The 20827-nt window shown below is 52.1% G+C and overlaps 1 protein-coding gene across 3 annotated transcripts in view; it reads left to right on the plus strand.

The window, feature by feature from the left end:
* TSPAN14 (tetraspanin 14) overlaps positions 1-20827 on the plus strand; it is a 43384-nt gene that overhangs the window by 18628 nt on the left and 3929 nt on the right. For all 3 annotated transcript variants that reach the window (XM_029932040.1, XM_029932042.1, XM_029932041.1), the window contains exons 3-7: positions 12889-12939; positions 14720-14866; positions 16392-16562; positions 18413-18538; positions 19656-19700. In XM_029932040.1, coding sequence (XP_029787900.1) covers positions 12889-12939; positions 14720-14866; positions 16392-16562; positions 18413-18538; positions 19656-19700 — 540 coding nt within the window. The remainder of the gene's footprint in view (positions 1-12888; positions 12940-14719; positions 14867-16391; positions 16563-18412; positions 18539-19655; positions 19701-20827) is intronic.

Below are 20827 nucleotides of genomic sequence, written 5' to 3' on the forward strand. Positions count from 1 at the left end.
CAACGCCTCCCTGCTAGGTCCCTGGTAGTGTGATTTACTGTCTTCTTCTGCACAGGAGTGTGAGTGTGGGGGTGAAGCCTGAGAAGTGGGGTGCAGAGCCCTCAGGGAAGGGCACGGTGGGTGCAGTGGGGGGCACCCAGGTACCAGTCTGGACTTTCAGCCGCACTGAGTGATGCTGAGTAGTCTTTGCGTTGTCATTGTGAAGTATCGATGGCACAGCCCTGTGGCCTGCCTCCTAAGGTTGCTGAAAGTGTATAAATCCTATGCCAAACTTTGCCTCCTCCAAGAAGTATTCTTTTAAATAGAGAAAATACCAAAATCGAACAGCCTAACAAACCCTCCATGTTCCCATCACCTGGCTTCAACAGTTAACCAACTCATTAGCCAGTCTTCTGTAGTTTATATCTCCCTCCTGTCACCCTCGATTGTTTTGAAGCAAAGCACAGGTTGTTTTGCCCAGAGAGTTTTTGTATTTATTTTGTTTTGATGAATTCACAGCGAACAGTGAGACAGGACTACGGCTTTGCTGGCAGACCTGGGCCCCACAGGCGGGTTCAGACATGCAGAAGCGACCTGTCATTTCTTTGACCAGTTAGTTCTAGGTGCTGGAACCAACACAAGGTCTTACTGGGCACTTGGCCCCATTCAGAATTATCTGTGTGCTAACACACACCTGTCGCCTTCACTAGGGTTTTTTTTTTTTTTTGGTTTGTTTTGGTTTGTTTGTTTTTTTTAAGCTCCCTCCCAGCAGTTTGGGACTGAGATTTTTTCCAAGGGACTGTTCACATTCACTTGGGGTGAGAAATTCGTATGGAGCTGATGTGCGTGTACAAAGCGAGTGTGGGGCCGGGCCTCGTGCGCTTCTCCTCACAGGGCGGTCCGGGAAACAGTGCCGCCAGACAGCACAGCATTGTGAGGGCACTAGCACCTTCTCCTTAAAAAAAAATTGTATGTAGGGTGTCTGGGTGGCTCAGTTGGTTGAGTGTCCAACTTTGGCTCAGGTCATGATCTTGCTCATGGGTTCGAGGCCCGCAAGGCTCTGTGCTGAGGGCTCAGAGCCTGCAGCCTGCTTCAGAGTCTGTGTCTCCCTCTCCTCTGCACCTCCCCTGCTCACGCTCTGTTTCTCTCTCTCAAAAGAAATAAATGTTTAAAAAAATCTTTAAAAAATGTATGTGTGTATGTATGTATGTATACCCAATATGGGGGTCTAACTCATGACCCCAAGATCAAGAGTCACATCCTCTACTGACTGAGCCAGCCAGTCAGGTGCCCCTCTACCTTTTTTTTTTTTTTTAATTGTAGTCATTCTTTGGTTGTATGAGTGAGGCCTGTTTCAAGTGCAGAATATCATTTTGACTTAAGAAAATGCAAATCAAAACCGCAAGGAGATACCAATTTACACCCATTAGGATAGCTGTTATTAAAACACACACGCTCACACACCAAAACCAGATGTCGGAGAGGATGTGGAGAAATTGGAAGTCTCCTGCGTCATCGGTGGGAACATAAAATGGTGCAGCCGTTCTGGAAAACAGTATGGAGGCTCCTCAGAGTGTGAACAATAGATGTACCGTACAACCCAACAATTCGACCATTGGAATAGACCCCAAAGAATTGAAAGCAGGGTCTCAGAGAGATGTTTGCACACCTGTGTTCATAGCTGCATTCTTCACAACAGCTGAAAGATAGAAGTGATCTGAGTGTCTCCTGACAGATGAATACATCAACAAAGTGTGCTCCTAATGTGCAATGGAATATTTTTCAGCCTTAAAAAGGAAGGAAATTCTGATGCATGCTACCACATGGGTGAGTTTGAGGACATAATGCCAAATGAAATAAGCCCATCACAAAAGGACAAATACTGTAGGATTCCACTTATGTGCAGGACCTTGTAGTCAGAGGCATGGGGACAGAAAGAAGAATGCTGGTGGCCAGGGGCCGGGGAGGGGAGAGTGGGGCATTTGTGTCAGTAGGTACGGAGTGTGAGTTTTGCAAGACGGAGGCAGTGCACAGTGCACAGTGCTGTGTACTGAGTGCCACTGAGCCATGCTCTCACAAATCTTTATGGCATTTACCTTTCATATGGTGTATACTTTCCCACAGTTCGTCTCTTCTGCCCTGCAAGGGAGGGGCAGCTGGGACAGGTATACCCTGGAGGCGGCACTGGGTAGAGCCCTTTTCTTTGTTCTCACCCCACTTGATTCCAAAAAGAATTTGAGCCCTCTTGGTTTTGCCGAGTGAATCCTCTGGAGAGATACAGATGATGTCTATGGCCCCTGGATTGCTTCCCACTGCAGCATCGAGTTCAGTCTGTAGAGGTTTAGATAAAGCCCTTGCCTGGATCTATTTCAGAGATGATTAAAAGTGGAGAACCAAGGCCCCTTGTGGCACAGACAATAAGCCTGTGTTACACGACCGGAGAGCCCCCTGCCACTGGCCGCCTTAGAGACCCGGGCAGGTCTGGGCTGCAGCCTCCCTGCTTGGAAGGACTAGAATTGACTTCCGAGCCCAATGGGCAGTGAGAGGAGGAGAGTCATGGGCACCTGTACTCTGTTACCAGCGTGGCTTCAGGAACCTGCCTTCAAAGTGACAAAGGCTTCCTGGGAGGAGGCTGAACATGTAATTTATGGCTCGAGTCGGGAAACTTCTAAGAGTGAAAGAGAGCTTAGTAACAGTTCTACCAGAAGAACGGATGTATCCCAGGACTGTTAGGCACATCAGGACATGCGGTCACCCTGCCCGAGAGAGGCAACACGAGTTTGCTGTGGAAGGACCAAACCCGTCTTCTCCCTCCCCCTGCCCCCAGCCTCTTTGTGGGTGGAGGGTTGTCTTCTCTGTGTCTGGACTTGACTGTGCTCCTCCTTTGATAGCAGGCTCCCCACATCCTGCGTGAGCTAATGTCCCTGGATCTCTCTGGCTGATGGAGAATTGCTCTTATTTGAGCAGAACTCTGTCCGTGTAACACCAGACCCCAAGGCCTGACCCCCGGTCTCAGTGTGGTTTCTCCGCTTCTATCTCCGGGTAATTAGGTACAATCAGAAAGGGAAATCCAGGGGCGCCTGGGTGGCTCATTCACATAAATGTCTGACTTTGGCTCAGGTCATGATCTCAGTTTGTGGGTTCAAATCCTGCGTCGGGCTCTGTGCTGACAGTGTGGAACCTGCTTGAGATATTCTCTCTCTCTCTGCCCCTCCTCCACTTGTACTTTCTCTCTCTTTCAAAAATAAATAAACTTTTAAAAAAGGGAAAGTCTAGTGTTTTAATAATACACGCAGTGTATTTTCGCTTTCACTGCTGAGAAGCGGTGCCCTTTTTCTCTTCACATTTTATTTAACAAACTTGTAATTGCATGGAAATTCTAGAAGCTTACCCAAGGCACCCCCGCTTTACCGAGTTCCCTCCTCAGGCCCGTCCTGCCTGCAGTCGCGTGCGGTCTCCCATCTTTGTGAGAGCGTCTTTGAGGTCATGAGGTCTGCATTTTCACATCAGCATCACCTAGCCGAGATCATTCTGGGCCGCCGCCGAGTCTTCCCGATTGTATTTTTGGAAATTCCCATATTGGACATTTCGGTTGTTTCCAATTTTTTTTTTTTTTTTTTTTTTTTTTTACTATCCTAGATAAGGATGCAGTGATTAGTTGGGTATAATACAGATTCCTCCCTTTGGGCAGGACAGGGAAATTATTTGCTGGGGTAGATTCCCAGGAGTGAGATTAAATGGGTCAGAAGGTGTGTACGCTGTTTTAACCTGACTGACATATTTACACTGGCAAAATTGCTTCTCTAGAAAGGGCTGCCCCAATTCATAGGAAATAGACTGCGTTATCTCTTGGCACATGGGGTATGTGAGTGTGTATTTTTCTACATTGGCACTTGCCAAGTCAGAGGGCAAGATTGTTTAATCCGAGATTCCACCAGAACAGCCTGGTGCTCCCTCCCTGTAGGGCTCAGCTCCTGATCTCATCCGAGCACATGGGAGGCTGGGGCCACAGCAGGGATTTCTGAGGAAGGGCTGTTCACGGGGCCCTGCGATCGTTGCCCAGCGCGTATGGCCCCTGATCCCTGCGTGCTCACCGGGTGGTGTCCAATCTGAGTAGCTGGTGGTGTGTGTAACTGCTCTGTCTGTCTTGTGTGTGGAGTGCTCTCTTCCTATCTTGGTTGTGCCTTTTTCTTTTTTCTTTTTTTCCCCCAGAAACACTTTTTCAAATATCACCTCTATTGAGCTGTAAATGCTCGCTTTGAGTACAGTTCCGTGAGTTGACGCTGTGTACTCCATATAACCGCCATCCCCCCAGTGAAGACAGAAAACCTTGCCAGCACTTGAGAAACTTTCCTGTGCTCTCTTGCTGCCATTCCCTTGTGCCCCTTCCTCAGGCCGCTGTCTGTCTGCTTTCTGCCACTCTTAGGACAGACTCTCACCTGACTTCTTGTGGTTTTTTTAGGTCACGTTTCTCCGTTCTCTTTTTAGTTTCATCGATATCTTTAAAGATTTTTAAAACAATTTTATTAAAAATTTTTTTAAATGTTTATTTATTTTTGAGAGACAGACTGCAAGTGGGGGAGGGGCAGAGAGAGAAGGAGACATAGAATCTGAAGACAGGCTCCAGGCTCTGAGCTGTCAGCACAGAGCCCAACACGGGACTCCAACCCACGAACCGTGGTCGGAAGCTTAACCGACTGAGCCACCCAGGCTCCCCTTTAGAAATTATTTTAAATTTTACCTTTGAAAATTGTAGTAAAACACACATAAAAATGTATAATTGGAATCACTTTTCCATGCACAGCAGTATTAAGGATATTCACATCGCTCTTCAACCATGCCCGCCATCTGTCTCCAGTCTATTTCATTGATTTCTGCTGCTGTCTTTATTATTTCCTCACTTCTACCTACTTTAAGATTACTTTGGGGTTTTGTTTTTTTTCCCTAGCTGCTTAAGGTAGAAGGTTAGATCACTGATTTTAGATCTTCTTTCCTAGTATAGGTATTTGATGCTGTCTGTTTTCTGCATCCCACGTATTTTGATAGGTTTTCATTTCATTTGGTTAAAATACCTTGTATATGCATAATCTGTATGTGATGTGTCCTGTCTTTTCCCACCTGGCTCACTTCCAACAGTTTCTCTGTATTCCTGGATTTCAGCTTTATTATGATAGGGGCTGGGTGTGCTTTTCTTTATTTATTCTGTTTGAAGTTCATTGGGCTTTTGCGATTTGTGGGTTTATAGCTGTCATCAGATTTAGGACTACTTAGACCATGATTTCTTCAAATATACACTTCTCCCCTTTTTCTTCTCAGGCCCCTTAGAGTCTCACGGGTCGCTGAGACTCTGTTCAGTTCTCCCCCCAGCCCCAGCCCGTGAGTTCGACTAAGTTCTATTGCATTGTCTTCAACTTGACTCATCTTTTTTTCCATAGCGTCTAATTGCTGTTAAACCCATCCAGTGAATTCTTCATGCCCAGTTTTGTACTTTCTATTTCTAATAGTTCCATTTGGATCTTCTGTTTTCTGTTTCTTTTCCTAATTATGTTTATGTTTCCCTTTAAGTTCCTGAGAGTATATACAATATCTGTGTTATTTAAAAAAAAATTATTAAATATTTTTAAAAAGTTTTTATTTAATTTGAGAGAGAGCAAGAGAGGAAGAAAAGCAGGCTCTGCACCACCAGCCCGGATCTGCACATGGGGCTTGAACCCAGGAACCATGAGATCATGACCTGAGCTGAAATCACAAGTTGGATGCTTAACTGAGCCACCCAGGTGCCCCTACAATATCTGTTTTAAAATCTTAGCTAATTCCATCTTCTCGGTCATGTTTGTGGCTTTTTCTAGTTACTGAATATTTGTCCTTGTTAGAGAGCACATTTATTTTCCTTTCTTCCCTGTCTGGTACCTTTTCTTTTTTTCTTAAGGTAGGCTTCACACCTGCCATGGGGCTTGAACTCACAACCCTGAGATCAAGAGTAGCAAGGTGTACTGACTGGACCAGCCAGGCCCTCCTTTCTAGTAGCTTTTGATTAGATGCTAGATGCAGTTTTTCCACTTAAGCAATCCTCTCTTGGTCAGGTCAGCCTGCCCTAAGAAAATACCATAGACTTGCTGACTTAAATGACGGAAGTTTAATCTCTCACATTTCTGGAGGCTGGGAGTCTGGGTTCGGGGTGACAGCCTGGTTGGGTTCTGGGGACGCTCTCTCACTGGCTTCCAGATATCTGCCTTCTTGCTGTGTCTACAGGGCAGAGAGAGTTCTGGTCTCTCTTCCTCTTATAAGGATACTAATCACGGAGGCCCCATCCTCATGACCTCATCTAACCCTAATTACCTCCCGAAGGCCCACCTCCAAGCACCATCACATTGGGAATTAGGGCAGCAACATTGGAATTTGGGGGACACAGACATTCAATCCATAACACCCCCTTAACAGTGTAGTATCTTCTGAGTTTGGCATTTTTTGTTAAATATTGTGTGTGAGATTCATTCACGCCATTGTAGGTAGTCGCAGACCATTGATTCTCACTGTTGTATAATATTCCATTGTGGGACTGTATCAGTTGTGATTTTTCACAGTTTTCAGGTTACTATGACCTGCACAGGTAATACAAAAACAATGCCAGGTTGGAGACACAAATTATAGGGATGCTCTAGGGTTCGTGTGGCCGAGCAAAAGGAAATCCTGCCTTTCGTCTTGACGTCCAGATGGTTCTAGGGTGATAGTCTAGTGCAGGACTTGGCAGACTGCGGCTTGCAGGCCTGGCTCCCTGCCTGTTTTTGCACATACAACTTTATTGGAACACAGCCCTGCCCATTCGTTCACGTATTATCTATGGCTGCTTTCCTGCTATAAAAGCAGAGTTGAGTAGTTGAAACAGAGATCATCCAGCACAAAGCTGAAAATATTTACTATCTGGCCTTTTACAGAAATGTCAACTGCTGGCCTTAGTGTTTTGGTTTTCTGCCTACTGTTAATCACTGAGCTGTGCCAGCAACGGCAGAGCCTTGGGAGAAGGTGGGGCTGAGGCTGGCTTGGGGTTCCTTCTCTCTGTTGCCTGGAGAGCTGCCTATAACCTCTTTTGGATGACTCTGCCCTTCCTCCTTCCTTCCTTTCAAAGGCCTTGACACAGTCTGATTCCTGGGCGGGGCTTGGTGGGGGTGGGCTGTCTGTTATCAGGAAACTCAGAGACATCTGTGGAAACTGCCCCCAGAGTCCTGGGTAGTCCTTACTTCTCCTCACTGGGGCCCCTAGCATGTGTTTACTGGCTGTGCTGGGAAGGGCACACATGCTTCTTATTTTCAGAACCGCCCTTCCGGCAAGAGGAAAAGCTGGTGTGTGATAGCTGTGTGACCCTTCGCGAGGCACCATCCTGCCCTGGGCCCCGCTTCCCTCTGTAATGAGGAAGCTGGCCTCCCGCATCCCTTCCGGCTCCCACACCTTCCAGACTCCCTCTGAGAAGTGGCTTAGTTTAGATTCTTGGCACATGGGACTACTTGAAAGTGGCATCTCTGCACTGCTGAGGGTTCAGAGTGGCTACAGTCTTGAGGGGGTGAGGCTTCCTAACCCCACAGCTAATCCTGAGACTCACCCTCAGCAGCCTGGGCTCCCTGGGTGAGGTTGGGTCTAGCGTGTGTGTCCTCTGGCGTTCTTTCCGGCCAGTAACTTGTATCGTTAAGTGTTTCAAGTGACCGCGAGGATCTCTGGCTTCTCAGAACTCACCGGCTCTGGAGTCAGAATCTGTTCTGGAAAGCGCCAGAACCACCATGGGGGTCTCCACCTTTCATGATCTATGATGGCAAAGCTTAGGCAGTGGGAGGTGTACAGGCCTTTGAAGACTATCGGCCTCCTAACTGCTCGGTTTTGCAGATGGGCAAACTGAGGTCCAAGAGAGGGATAGCTTGCTCAAAGCCACAGGCTGAATTAGAAACAGCTTGAGATTCTCTTATGGCTTCTGCTCTCTGTCCTGTTTTCTTTCCATCATTCTTTCTTATTTTGCTTAAAAAGCCTTCTGAGACCCTGTTTCCCTAAACTCTGATTCACCATTGTCTTCTGAGACCCAATAAAACAGATGCCTCTGGAAAGGAGGCCTTTGTTTCAGCACAGAGTCTCGAGCTGAGTTACTGGGCCTTTGGGGCAGAGAGTCCTCAGTCCGGCAAATGCCGGTAGCATCCGGAAGGCCCCTCAATGCCTCTGCTCTGCCCTCTGCCCTCCCCCGCAGGAGGGCCAGGCTCAGTTGGACTGGCTGCACACACTGGGGTAAGCATGTCACGTGTGGTCCTTAGAACCCTCCTGTGACCCGGGAGGGGTTGTCCCCATTTTGCAGAGGAAGTCATAGGCACATAGGAGCCCCTGGGCTTGGCGTGAAGTCCTGTCTCCCAGAAGTTGCAGAGTAGAGACTAGAACCAGGACCAGCCGACTTGTGCTGTTTATTGAACATGGGTCTGGTCTGCTTTGAGTTTGGCTTCCTCTGGGGTTTCCTTCTGGATTTTTCCCTGGGACTCCTGCAGGCATACCTGTGAATGTCAGCCCCTGACAGCCAGGGGATTTGCAAGAACCAGAGGCCAAGTGGGGCAGAGCCTGAAAGGGTTGCGTTGGGCCTGAGCTCACTGCACCGAGGCCTCTGGGGCCCGCAAGCATTGCCCAAGTACGTTGACACACACTGAAATGCAGTCTTGCAAGAGGCTAAGGCCTCTTATTTGTGGGGGAACAGGGGCTGCTTTTGAGCTGCTTGGTGTTGGAACTCTCCTCCCGTCCAGCAGCGTCTGGCCAGGTGTCTACACCTCCACTGGCACTTGAATGTGTGCAGGTGAGGTGCCACGGGCTTGCTTATGCTGTGAATGGATTCTGTGTGGCTTCCCACCTGGAGTGTCCCAAGAGGTCCCCTCACCTGTTCCTTAGCGGGGAGCCTTTGCCTAGGGTGGAGAGGTCAGTAGTACTTACAGTGGCTCCCAGGGAGGCCCTGCTCCTTGCCACCCAATCTAGTGGGGACACAGGATGATCCCTACCACCTGAGGAGACGGGTTGTTGGCTTCAGAGTGGCACAGCCCAGAGCCCCTTCCTCAGAACTCCCGCGCCTTTGGGCCCCTGTGCCCAGGTGGAGGGCTCTGGCTGCTGCTTGCTCCTTCTGGCCTGGGTGGCCGCCCTGTGGGTGGGGGGATAATGTTGTTGGCAGGAGGGTCAGAGATGCCCAGGTTTGGTTCTGACTCTGCCACCAGCCAGCTGTGTGTTTTTGGGCAAAGAACCTAATTGTTCTGCCTCTGAGCTTTCTGGTTTGAAAAATGGAGTAGTAGTCCCAGCGGTGTGAAGTGTGGAAGGGGCCCTTTAAGTGTAGTAAGCGTGTAACACAGGAAGAGCGGCCCTACTTGGCATGGTGACTGCAGCAGTGTATATACCTCACGGTCTAAGGCCGGCCTCCCTTTGGGCTTAGCAGGAATTAGGCCCCATCCTTTGGGAGGGAATTTGATCAGGTCATAAAAGAGAGATAAAGAAGGGTTAGTCGGAGTCTGGAAAGTGCCCAGCTGAACTGTCATCCCCAGATGGTTGGCAGCCAGGGACAATAGCCCTGCCCCATGGGCCATTTGCCCCAGAGAGACCCAGGGAAGAGGCCCCATTGGGAGCCGGGTGAAGCTGGCAGGTGTCCTGGTCTGGCTCTTTCACGGGGCTGTCAGGTGAGCTCCCAGACAGGCCACTTCCCCTGTCTGGTCCTCCCTCAGTCTCCTCATCTCTAGAAAGACTATTGGCTCCCAGAGTTCCTGCCTGGGGCCAGTGTTCACGGAACCCATGATTTGACATGTGATCCCACCACCCTGCCGGTTCCCGTCTTTCTGGTGCAAGTTAACTTTAGTTCTTTCTTTAAAACAGAATGGAACAAACCATGAGCCCTTTTCTTAGTTCCCAGTCATTGTGAAAGAAGGGAATCTGTGCCTCAGTGGGAGGGAGCTGGCCGAGACTCAGCCAGGGGCCTTTGAGGGCCGACTTCTCTCACCTTTGCCCATGGTGCCAGGTGGTAGATAGGCTTTCGTGGAAAGCGTCTGGCAGGGGCATAGGGAAGGGCAAGCCTCCAGGCCCTGTCCCGATCCTAATGTCTCCATAGGGATTGATCATGGACTTGGGCCAGGCTGGGCTTTGACTTGACTCTCATTTGCTCTGAATGCATTTGGAGGGAATTAGACCCCAGAGCATGTCTGGGAGGAGGGCAGGAGGCCACGGACAAGGATGGCGCTGGTCTTGGAGCCCCGGTGACTCACTCAGTTGTGCCCAGCCTGCACCTCAAATAGCCAAGTCCTTCTCCAAGTTCTTGGGATACAACCCTGAGCAAAACAGAAGGCAGCTCAGGGCTTAAGTGGAAGAGGCACAGTAGACAGACATACAGCCCGTGTGGTCTAGGGGACGTACCACGAAGAAAGTCAAGCAGGAAGGGAGGTCAGGACTGAAGGATGGAGAGCTGTCCCCCGAGGATGGTGAAGGGTGGTGTTTCTGAGGAGGTGAAGTGAGGAAACCTGAGTGGAGTGAGGGAGGATGTGTGACAGGGACATGGAGGAACATTCTAGGCTGAGCGAAGGGATGAGTTTGGTGGGTTGCAGAAACAATGACAGTGCCAGGGTGGCCTGGAGAGTAGAGTCGTGTGGTCCAAAGCCTGACTGCCTAGGTCCTTGTGGGTCATGGCAAGGAGTCTGAATCTTATTCTAAGTGTAAAAGGAAGTAACTTGGAGAGTTTTGAGGAGGGCAGTTACCTGATCTAAATTTTTAAAGGATTGTTCTAGGTGCTTAGGGACCTGTGAGGAGGCCCCTGCAGGATCAGACCTGCAGGGGTGGAGCATGGGCAGGTGGGAGCAGAGAGTCAGGGAGAAAGCCCGTCAGATACACTGTGTATTTTGAAGGTGGCACCAAGAGAGGCCAGGGTGAATGGGAGTCAGGGAGAAAGGGGCACCAAGCGTGAGGTGTGGGTCTTCTGATCTAAACCATGGAGTAGGTGGCTGTGGTACCACTTAATGAGAAGGCGAAGAGTTGGCTGGGGCTGGGAGAGCAAGGCTCCGTTTGCGGGCATGTTAGGACTGAAATGTCACTCGTCATATGTGGACAAGTCAGGTGGACGTAAGGTATTTGATCCGGAAGCAGCTATGGCTAGAGATTGGGATTTGCGGGTCAGCTATGTAGAGATGGTGTTTCAGGCCATGTGAATTATGGCCTCATCTAGACGCAGGGTGGGCAAGGGGTCCCTGACTGAGGCCATCGTGGAAGGGGATAAGCCAGCGGGGGAGACTGAGGAATGACAGGGCTTCATTCCCCCCCCCCCCTACACTGAGCGCCTTAAGGCAGGAGGGAACAACCATCTCTGTCTGGTCAGGTCAAATAAAGCAAAAAAAAATAAAGAGACTAGACCTCCACGTCTGGCAAGAGGGTAAGTCACTGGGGACCTTGAAGAATGGTGGGGAGGGGAGCCTACAGGGTTCAGTGGGCAGTGATGGGTCACTTTTGGGCTTGCTTGCCCGGCAGCCTAAGACACTCGGGAGGGAAAGGATGTGGTCACGCACCCCATCAAGAAGAACAAAGGCCTCCAGCAACTAGCTGATTAAGTGGGAGGAGTGAAAAGTAGAAAACCCAGGGTGGAGCACACGGGGACTGTGTGTCAGTCCCTGGGGTGTGAGGCCCCCCGCTTTGCCTGCAAGGCCCCAGGACTTGAGAATGCGCCCGGCCCCTGGGCCCCTAGGATGTATTCGCGCAGTACTTGTTGAATGACGGGATCTAGGCCCTTTTCCACAGTGTGGTGTTTTGATCTTGGCCCTCCCGGGGCCTCTGTTCTGCTTTGTAAAACAGACAGATCAGGGCCAGGCAGGGCGTCCGCACATGGGCCCACAGACTGCTGTGGGAACCAGCAGCGAGGGGTCTGTGAACTCTCTGAAATTCCATCCAGAATATTGGGCACGTAAGCACTTTCTGAAGGTGGTCTGTGATTCAAAAGAGGTTGAGACCTCCCGGAGCTTTCTTTAAAGGGCCTCTCCTTCCCGCTCCTGCCTCCTGGGGCCGGAAGGGGGGCGGGGGCGGACACAAAGGAGGCCGGAATGCCTTAAAGTGTGAGAATATGCCTTGGAAAGGTAAGTCCTAGACAAACCTAGCCCTGATGTTTATCACGAGCGCAGCCAGATGCCAGCATGGTATAAAGTACTTACGCAGAAAAATAGGCAGCTGAATTTTCAGAGACCAGCTGTTTTGTGTCGTATGGAAGATCTTCTCTGGTTTAGGAACCGTGTGGTATATGCGGGGGGGCGCTCTTTCTGGGGAGAATGCATTGTTTAGCAAAGACCTATTTTAATTTAGTAACTAATAGCCCAGTAACTAATATCACGGGGCCCACATGTGCAGAGCATAGCTGTCCCAGGCTCTGCATGCCCCACGGTTGTGCCCAGTCCTATGGAGAGAGGCTCACCCACTCTGGGAGCCTATGAACGCACCCCGGGAGCTGTCGCAGAGGGCGACATCATCTTATACACTAGATTCTGCGTTGAAATGAGTTGGTGGGCTTTCAGAGGATGGAAGCAACAGGGCAGGGCCCGATCAAGGTCTCTGACTGCATAGTCTTTGCAGGACAGACACTGCTCTGAGATCTTCACCTCTGGTCTCCGGAGCACGGGGGCCACTGGGGTTCAGGTTTGTCCAGATATTTGGGGAAGGTAGGTCTGGGTTATCCAAAAAGCCTTGCCATCCCTTTGTTCTGGAGTGGAGTTCCTGTTGTCTGCAGGGACGGAGGGCTTGCCTCGCCCCCGTTCCGCCTGCATGGATAGGAGCCGGGAGCATCCCTTGACTAGCAGTGTGGACGCTCCTCTAAGAAGCACGTTCATGGGGCTGCTTTGGGACCTGACTAACTCTCTCCCTCTCTCACTCCTTCCCCCCTCCCTCCAGTTGGCTGGAGTTGTCTTCCTTGGAGTCGGACTGTGGGCATGGAGCGAAAAGGTAGGTGTCCCTGCCGTGGGGCCCCCGAGGGTCAGGTAGCCCAGACCAGGTTGGTTCAGCAGAAGCTGTTCCTTCCTCCAGACTCCGCCCTGACAAACGTTTCTTGCACATGAGTATGGTCTGTAGCCATTAATCCTCACAGAGCCAGCTCTTGGAGATAGTTCCTGGGCTTATGATGAAAACTCCTAGGGTCCTGTGGCTGGCTCTCCTTCCCCATGGTAGGGGTCGCTGCTTGAGGCCAGGGCCCGGCTGGTTGGGTGTTTGAGCTCCATGGAGGTGGGGAGCCTACTCTCCTGTTCCCAGAAGCCTCAGACAGCCCAGGGGCTTGTCTGCAGCTGTGTCCAGGGCCAGTCTGGGGCTACCTTCTGCTCTTGTCTATGCCTCTGGGAGCCAGCAGGTCCCTGAACCTAGTTATGTTTATTCATTCCTGAGGTTCTTGTCCTGAGATCAAGGAGCAGGGCTGTGTTAACACACGCCCCCTGGGTGCCTTGTGGGGCAGGGGCAGGTCTTTACATACGTGTTAACCTCCTTACCCTGCCTGTGCAAGAGAGGTGAGGCAGGGAGAGCGGGCTCTTACTGTCTGGAAGGACAGGGGCATTGAAACTGAGGGGGGGATGAGTCCCGTGAGCTGTGGTACCACTTTCTGCTCCGCGGGGGGAGGGGTACTGGGGGGGCAGTGAGAGAGCTGGAGAGGACCCTCACTACAGGGAGCGCAGAAGAGGGGAGAGAGAAGGAGCAAGGTGGACCGAGCCAGGCTTCTGCCTGGGAACTAGAGCAGCCTCTTGAGGCTCAGGCCCAGGACCCTCTGTTCCTTCAGTGGACCCTCCCGTTGCTTTCCGGAGGAGGAGGCAGGGGCGCTTAGATCTCTGGGCTTTCTTGCCATGGCCTTTGGAGCTGAAAAGGGCCTGCCTTTGGGTTTGACATCTTCAAGGTGGCCTGTGAACCCCTAAGGGGCAGGAGCTGAGGTGCAATGTCACTTTGCCCTACTGATAAACCCCGTAGCCTGGCGCAAACCATGACTCCTAGTGCCACCATGTGGCCACCGCCTGCACAGCAGCAGTTCCTCTGACTCTTGGAGCACTAAGTGCTCTGTCCTTTGTGGTTCACACCAGCCACACGTGACTGGATGTATTTAAATTCGTTAGAATGACACACGAATGAAAATTCAGTTCCTCAGTTCCACTCAGGTGCTCTATGGCACGGGTGACCAGTGGCTACCATTTTGGATAGTCCAGATGTAGGCCACCTCTTATCATCACCAAAGGTTTTATGGCCAGCACTGCCTTCGTCTGCCTCTGGTGGGTGTTCTCCACGAGAGTCTTCCTCCTGAAGCTGTTTTCCTGTCAGAATAGTGGGCTTCTCCATGAACTGAGTGCAGAGTAAGCTGCCAAATGGCCAGAGGCCAGTGTAAGGCTCTGGCCCTAAGGTGCCTTGACCAAAGGCCATAGGGTTCCCCAGGCACCCCTTCCCCACTCCAGGTCTGGCATAGGCACCCTGCAGGCTACAGAAAAAGCGTGGGGTCCGCCTGGTTGGAATTCACAGCCAAGGTGGAGCCCTGGAATGCTCCATGTGAGGGTCCTGGGAGCCGAGGTGGGCAGGGATCTTGGGGCAGGAGTCTGTGATCTCTGTGCTCTGGTCTGGCTTTTAGTAGGAGGACTGAGCCTCAGAAGACAGGTCCCTGTCCTCATTTTAGCTCTGGACACAACCTAGCCCCCCTCCCCGCCGGGGCACCCCTGACTCCCCGAGGCTGATGTTGCCCTCCTTTCTCTGCCTCTTTCAGGGGGTGCTGTCCGACCTCACCAAAGTGACCCGGCTGCATGGAATCGACCCTGTGGTGCTGGTCCTGATGGTGGGCGTGGTGATGTTCACGCTGGGGTTCGCTGGCTGCGTGGGGGCCCTGCGGGAGAACATCTGCCTGCTCAAGTTTGTGAGTGGCCCCGGATGCGGGGTGGGAGAGGGGGGCTGGAGGTGCGGGGTCTGCTGGGCAGGCTTGTACTGTATCTGGTCGGAGAGGGCACAGCAGTGCGGGCCGGAGGCAGCCTTTGGGACTCTGCTGTCCACCTAGTGGTAAGATTTCAGGGAACACTCAGGTGAGCCAGCTCCTCGTACTGGAGAAGTTGGTCCGCTCTGGTTTTCGGCTCCTAGAGGGAAGAAGTGGCCAAGCGGGGGGGCTCCTCTTCTCCTCCCTCGCTTTTTACTTCCCTCAGAACTTCTCAAGGAATTGTTTGTTGGCTGCTCACTTTTGCCCTTCTTGGCTAAGATCAAAAGATGTTGCCAGTAAAGTTAGGAAATCATTTCCCTCCTCCAGGGGGTGTGAATCTGTTGGGATGTGCAGGGCACAGTCCTTCATTTCCTGGCAGAACCGCATGTTACTAAGAATTTGGTTTTATATTTAGATACAAATTCATGCCGAAATGCGTTTAGTTGAAATTAAATAGCACCTGGTGGGGAAAACACATAATCATGTTTTGCAGTATATTATTTGTTGAAATTATTAGATCAAGCATCTCTTCCTTGGGCTTAATTTAAAAAGCAGAACACGTGTTTGTTTTATTTTCTCCCCTATTTTGTTGTCTATTAAAAATATTCTGTTTGGTATCTTCCTTCTGTGTGAATGGAGACTGTTTTGGAGGGCCTTCCTCCACATGTGTGTACATGTGTGTGCGCTCTTGGGTCTCTCCCTTCTGTCTTATTCTGAGACCTCTGCCCACCGTGGCATGAGCGCAGGGTGACCAGTGATGACCATGGCGGGGGGAGCACTCGTGCCGTAGGCTGGAGGTCTGCCTGATGGGAGGGGCACGTGGCTGCGGTGGACCCTTGCGGGATGCCACCATGGTCGTGGCCAGGAGCGCTGTGCTTCTGGAAAGGTCTTGACACTTGCAGGGTAGGTTGTGGGGACATCGGCAGCTCCGGAGTTGTGGAGAGTCCTGCCAGGGAGCGCAGGTGTCCTGCGTGAGCGGTGTGCTCTCAAGCAAGCCACACGCTCGAGGGAGCCTCCATGTCCTTGTCCCTGCAGTGTGGATGACAGGTTAGATTTCGAACAACTCGGATGGTTGCGTGTGTGAGGAGAGTGGTCAGATACTGTGTCTGGGGCCCAGGCTGTGCCCTAACGGAGCTGCTAGCCTGGTGGAGTAGGTTAGCCACTCATTCCCTGGTGGGGTTTCCTGCTGGGGGACGGGAGGCTCCTTCCCGAGAAGTGGGTGACACTATGGCTTGGAGCTTTCTCGCCCTTTCCCTCATCTGACTCTGAGCTGAGCTGCAGGGATGTGAGTAGGGATGCCTATCTCCATATACACGCGGGGCAGGGTTGCTAGCCAGGAACATGGGATTCCCGGGGCTCCAGCGCTGGTGTTCTGGCAGCAGGCTGTGGTGCTGGGTCCGACGAGGGTTCGATGAGCACCTGGCCCGGAGGCTGGAGGTGTGCTGACTGTCCTACCCTTGTCCCCACGCAGTTCTGCGGCACCATTGTGCTCATCTTCTTCCTGGAGCTGGCCGTGGCCGTGCTGGCCTTCCTATTCCAGGACTGGGTGAGGGACCGGTTCCGGGAGTTCTTCGAGAGCAACATCAGATCCTACCGGGACGACATTGACCTGCAGAACCTCATCGACTCCCTCCAGAAAGCTGTAAGCACCACCCATGCTGGCCTCCCCAGTAGAGCGTGGGCTTCCCCGTCGTGGCTAGGTTGGGTGGTGTGGGGGGGTGGGGGGGAGGAGTGCAGGGAGGCCCTGACAGGGGCCGCCTCTGCCTCTGGTCCATTGAGCTGCACTTATGGTTGCTTGGTGGTGCAGGCGTGTTTGCAGTGTGCTCCTGGCCATCAGCACTGGGCGGGCAGTCCAGCTGCTCCCATGGCCACCCTGCCCTCCCAGGGGCCCAGATCTCTCAAGCCCTGGCCACGCAGGCGGCTGAAGGTCCCTAGGCCCTGTGGGTACCGAGGGGTGGAGCATCTCCCCCACTCCCCCTCCTCTGGCCCATGACTCACCGTCTGAGGCTATTCCTGTTCCCTTCCTCTCAGGGACCTTTTCCCCTTCCTGTTTAAGAGGCCAGCACTGCCTGGAGGAAGCTTCCCCAGATGGAGAGGAATGTAACCTCCCTGGAATATGTCCCCAGGGGAGTGTCTGAGCTGTCCCAGGCCTTGGCCTTTCCTCGTCTGGCATTCAGTCCCCCCCGTGCAGCCACACCTGGAGGCTTGGAGCACCGCCATCCCTGCCCTGGGAGGAGCCCACTCCCCACCACCGGCCTATGCTCTGCCAGGAAGCTTCGCTTCCTCGGGGACTTCTTATGAAACACTTTGGTTCTGAGAAGAGAATAATAAGAAAGTATTAAAAAATAACCATAGTCTACTCTCATGTTAGCTAAAATCTGTTTACCCCCTTGTCATGTGTCCTGGGATCTGGCAAAACCATTGACCAGAGACCCTTCCTATGTCGTAATAGTGACCTGCGTTCATCTGCAAGGTCGCCTCCCAGCCATTTCCTACTGTCCGTCCCTCACGGTGCGGTTCTGACGTTCACACATCACCGCGGGCGTGCAGGTGTCTGTCCTGTGTGCAGGGCACTCTCGCTCTGCTCTGGCCTGGAAGGCATCACCATGTTCACCACTGCTGTCCTCTCCTCTTGAAAATCAGTTATCCAGAGAGGAGTATTCGGTACATTATGGAGCTTCCTCCCGGTGAAATAGTCACGATCATTAAGGCAGCTGTGAGGTGGGGGAGATGGCATTTATTTTAGACAGAAAGAGGACTGGAATTCTTAGTTGTGTGTTTGCTGCAATCACGGCCATACCCACACCAGCCATAAGGACAGAATCTGCTCTTGGTTTGGGATGACATTGACCTCACTGTACTGTTTTCTGTACATTCAGTTTTAGTTTTTTAGATGAGTGGTGACGGTCTTTGTAAGAACACCAGATAATGGGGGGGCAGTGGGAAGGCAAGGGCAGAGACCCCAGGTCAGGGCCAGACCCCAGTCACTGTTTTGTCCTTGGGAGTAGACATCCAGCAGCTGTTTTTTGTAGAGAGGCACGTAAAGGAGCTAGGGCCAGCTTGGAAATTTCCTTGGGAGGAAGACACTCACTGCCCACAAGGAGGGGGTCCCTCGGGGGGTGCCAGGGAATGGCGGCAGAGGGACTGAGTGGCCTCAGGAAAGTGAGGAGTCTGCTCTGGGCTGAGGGGAGGTGAGGAGGGGAAAGGTCCAGGGGGAGGAGGGTCTGGACCTGAGTGCCATGCTCAGGTGGAGGGAAGGGGGAGCCAGTCCTGCGTGTTGGGATCATGGCCAAGATTTCCTGGTTTCCTTGTTAGAGGGCTACTTGGGTCCCCACGCTGAGCAGCTCTCTGTGTACGGGAGGTCAGTGGGGCAGGCCTTGATTTCTCTGTGCAGTATATGGATGTGCGCTTAACCTCTCATCCCTGGTACCCTGTGGGCGGCCACAGACCTGGCTCAGAGCCCGCGATGGCTCTCTGCTTTTGTGACCCTAGAACCAGTGCTGCGGTGCATATGGCCCTGAAGACTGGGACCTCAACGTCTACTTCAACTGCAGCGGCGCCAGCTATAGCCGCGAGAAGTGCGGGGTGCCCTTCTCCTGCTGCGTGCCGGACCCCGCGGTGAGTCGGCCTACCCGGGCGCATGGGGGACTCCCGACTCTCTCAGGGCTCTGGGTGCTTCTCTTCAGACTGAATGAGTGCCCTGTGCTCCATCCACGCACCACTGCTCTGAAATCCTCTGTGTAAAATCCCAGGAGCATTTTTGCATGGCCTGCCTGGCGCTAGTGTTTTGGGTGAGGCAGGGGAAAACCGGTGGTGTCCCTCCCTCGAGGGGCTGTCGCTCAGGGTGCCTGGATGAAATGCAGTGACTGGGCCGCCCTCTTCCCTGTTCTCTGGAGAAAACACCCAGTGCACGGAAGCCCAGGGGCGGTGGCGGTACCCCCTACCTGTTTCCATTCCCAGTCCACAGCCCTGGTTCCTGGGGTCCAGAAATGGGGGCTCATGGGGTGACCTGTGAAGGAGCACTGAATGTTTGCCTCGGCTGAGCCTGAGCAGAACTGAGCCATTTCCAGCTCTTGATGCACTGTACATACTAGTGCGTGGGCTGGTCCTGGGCCCCGGGGCTCCAAGTAGGCAGGGTATCCTTGCTACTGACACCCCAGCCCAGGGATGCTGGGTCTGCTGAGGTTGCACGGCCAGTGCCGGAGGTCCACTGTGACCACAAAACTTTTGAGCAAGTGGAACTTTGCTCCCCTACCGCAGGCATTGGCAAACTATGACCCACGGACCAGATCCAGCCTGCTCTGACTTTTCAGATGATCTGTGAGCCGAGAATAGTTTCAGCCATTTTTAAATGGTTGAAAATAAATAGAAGCAGGTTAATATTTTGTGACAGATGAAAGTTGTATGAAACTTAAGTTTCAGTGCCCATAAGTGAAGTTTTACTGAAAGACGGCCATGCACATTCCTTTATATATGGTCGACATCGTCTTTCCTGCTACGAGAGCAGAGTGGTTGCTACATAGGTAGGTCTGAACTAATGATCTAGCCCTTCACACATAGTTTGCCAACCTGTGTTCTGGCATGAATGGTACTTGGCATCGGGATTGCAGGACGTGAGCTATAATGGAATTTGTGCAGGGGTTCACTGATGTTTGGCTGTGACTTTTTTAGAGCCTCCTACCCCTGGCTTCTCAAGAGAACAAAAATGACCAATTGTTTCCCACTTCTCTTACAGCAAAAAGTTGTGAACACGCAGTGTGGCTATGATGTCAGGACCCAGGTGAGCGCCTGTGCACACAGCTTTGCGTTTGTGAGGTTTAGTCCCTGTGGTCCAGCTTCCTGATTTAGCACAAGTGCAAATTGGAGTGGGGACACTAAGGGAGGTGCCATCCGAGCTGGGACCGAGCTGAGTAGGATACTCACCTCCTTAGTTGGTGCCCAGATTCACGGGAACGACGATGGGTGTGATGCCAAGCCCCAGGAGCTGCGGTCACAAAACCCAGCAGTTGCTGCTTTAGGGGAAGGAGATCAGATGAAAGTTTGGGGGACAAGCACTACATTTTAATGGCTCCTTGGAGTCCCAGAGGTGTGTGTTACATAGGGGTTCAGGATGAAGCTGTAGGAGCACGTGGCTTGGTTTCACCGCCATGTGGAGGCAGTGGGGACACTCAGGAGGGAGACGGGTCTCCGGGCGGGAGAAAGGCTCAGTCCTCCAGAGCTTTCTTTAGGCCACAGCGGGTGTGCACTTGGATGTGAAGAGATAAGAGTTTCCCCTTCATCCTCCCTCCCTCCTCCCCACCGCCCAGACCTTGCTCAGTGGTCTTTGGTGATAGGAGTGACTGCTGTTCCAAAGGACGGGTCTTGGGGAGTCTAGAGGCACCCCTCCTGTTGGTCATGGACACTAGGGATGTGTACCTCCAGTTTGGGAGGCCTGAAGCCCCCTCCGCGGTGACCCCCACTGCACAGGGATGGGCCTGTGCCCTGCATTGTCTGTTTCAATGCTGTTTGCATGCGGCACCAGGGCTGGGATAATCAGGTACCGTAGACGGTGCCTTGAACAACGGAGATATGTCTTCTCAGAACTCTGGAGGTTAGAAGTCCAAGATCAAGGTGTGGACAAGGTGGTCAGAAGCCTCTTGTGGGTGGCTGTCTTCTCCTGTTGTGTCCCCACCTGGTCTTCCCTCTCTGTCTTTTGGTGTCCTGATCTCTTTTCATAAGGACACCCAGTCATATTGGATTAGGGCCCACCCTGCTAACCTCATTTCAGTGTATTACCCCCACTTGTTTTCATATGGCGTTTGTCTCTCTCTGACTTATTTTGCTTAGCATAACACTCTCTAGCTCCATCCACATTGTTGCGAGTGGCAAGATTTCATTCTTTTTTATGGCTGAGTAATATTCAAACTG

The sequence above is a fragment of the Suricata suricatta genome, chromosome 2 (genome assembly GCF_006229205.1).
Source record: "Suricata suricatta isolate VVHF042 chromosome 2, meerkat_22Aug2017_6uvM2_HiC, whole genome shotgun sequence".
Lineage (NCBI taxonomy): Eukaryota > Metazoa > Chordata > Mammalia > Carnivora > Herpestidae > Suricata > Suricata suricatta.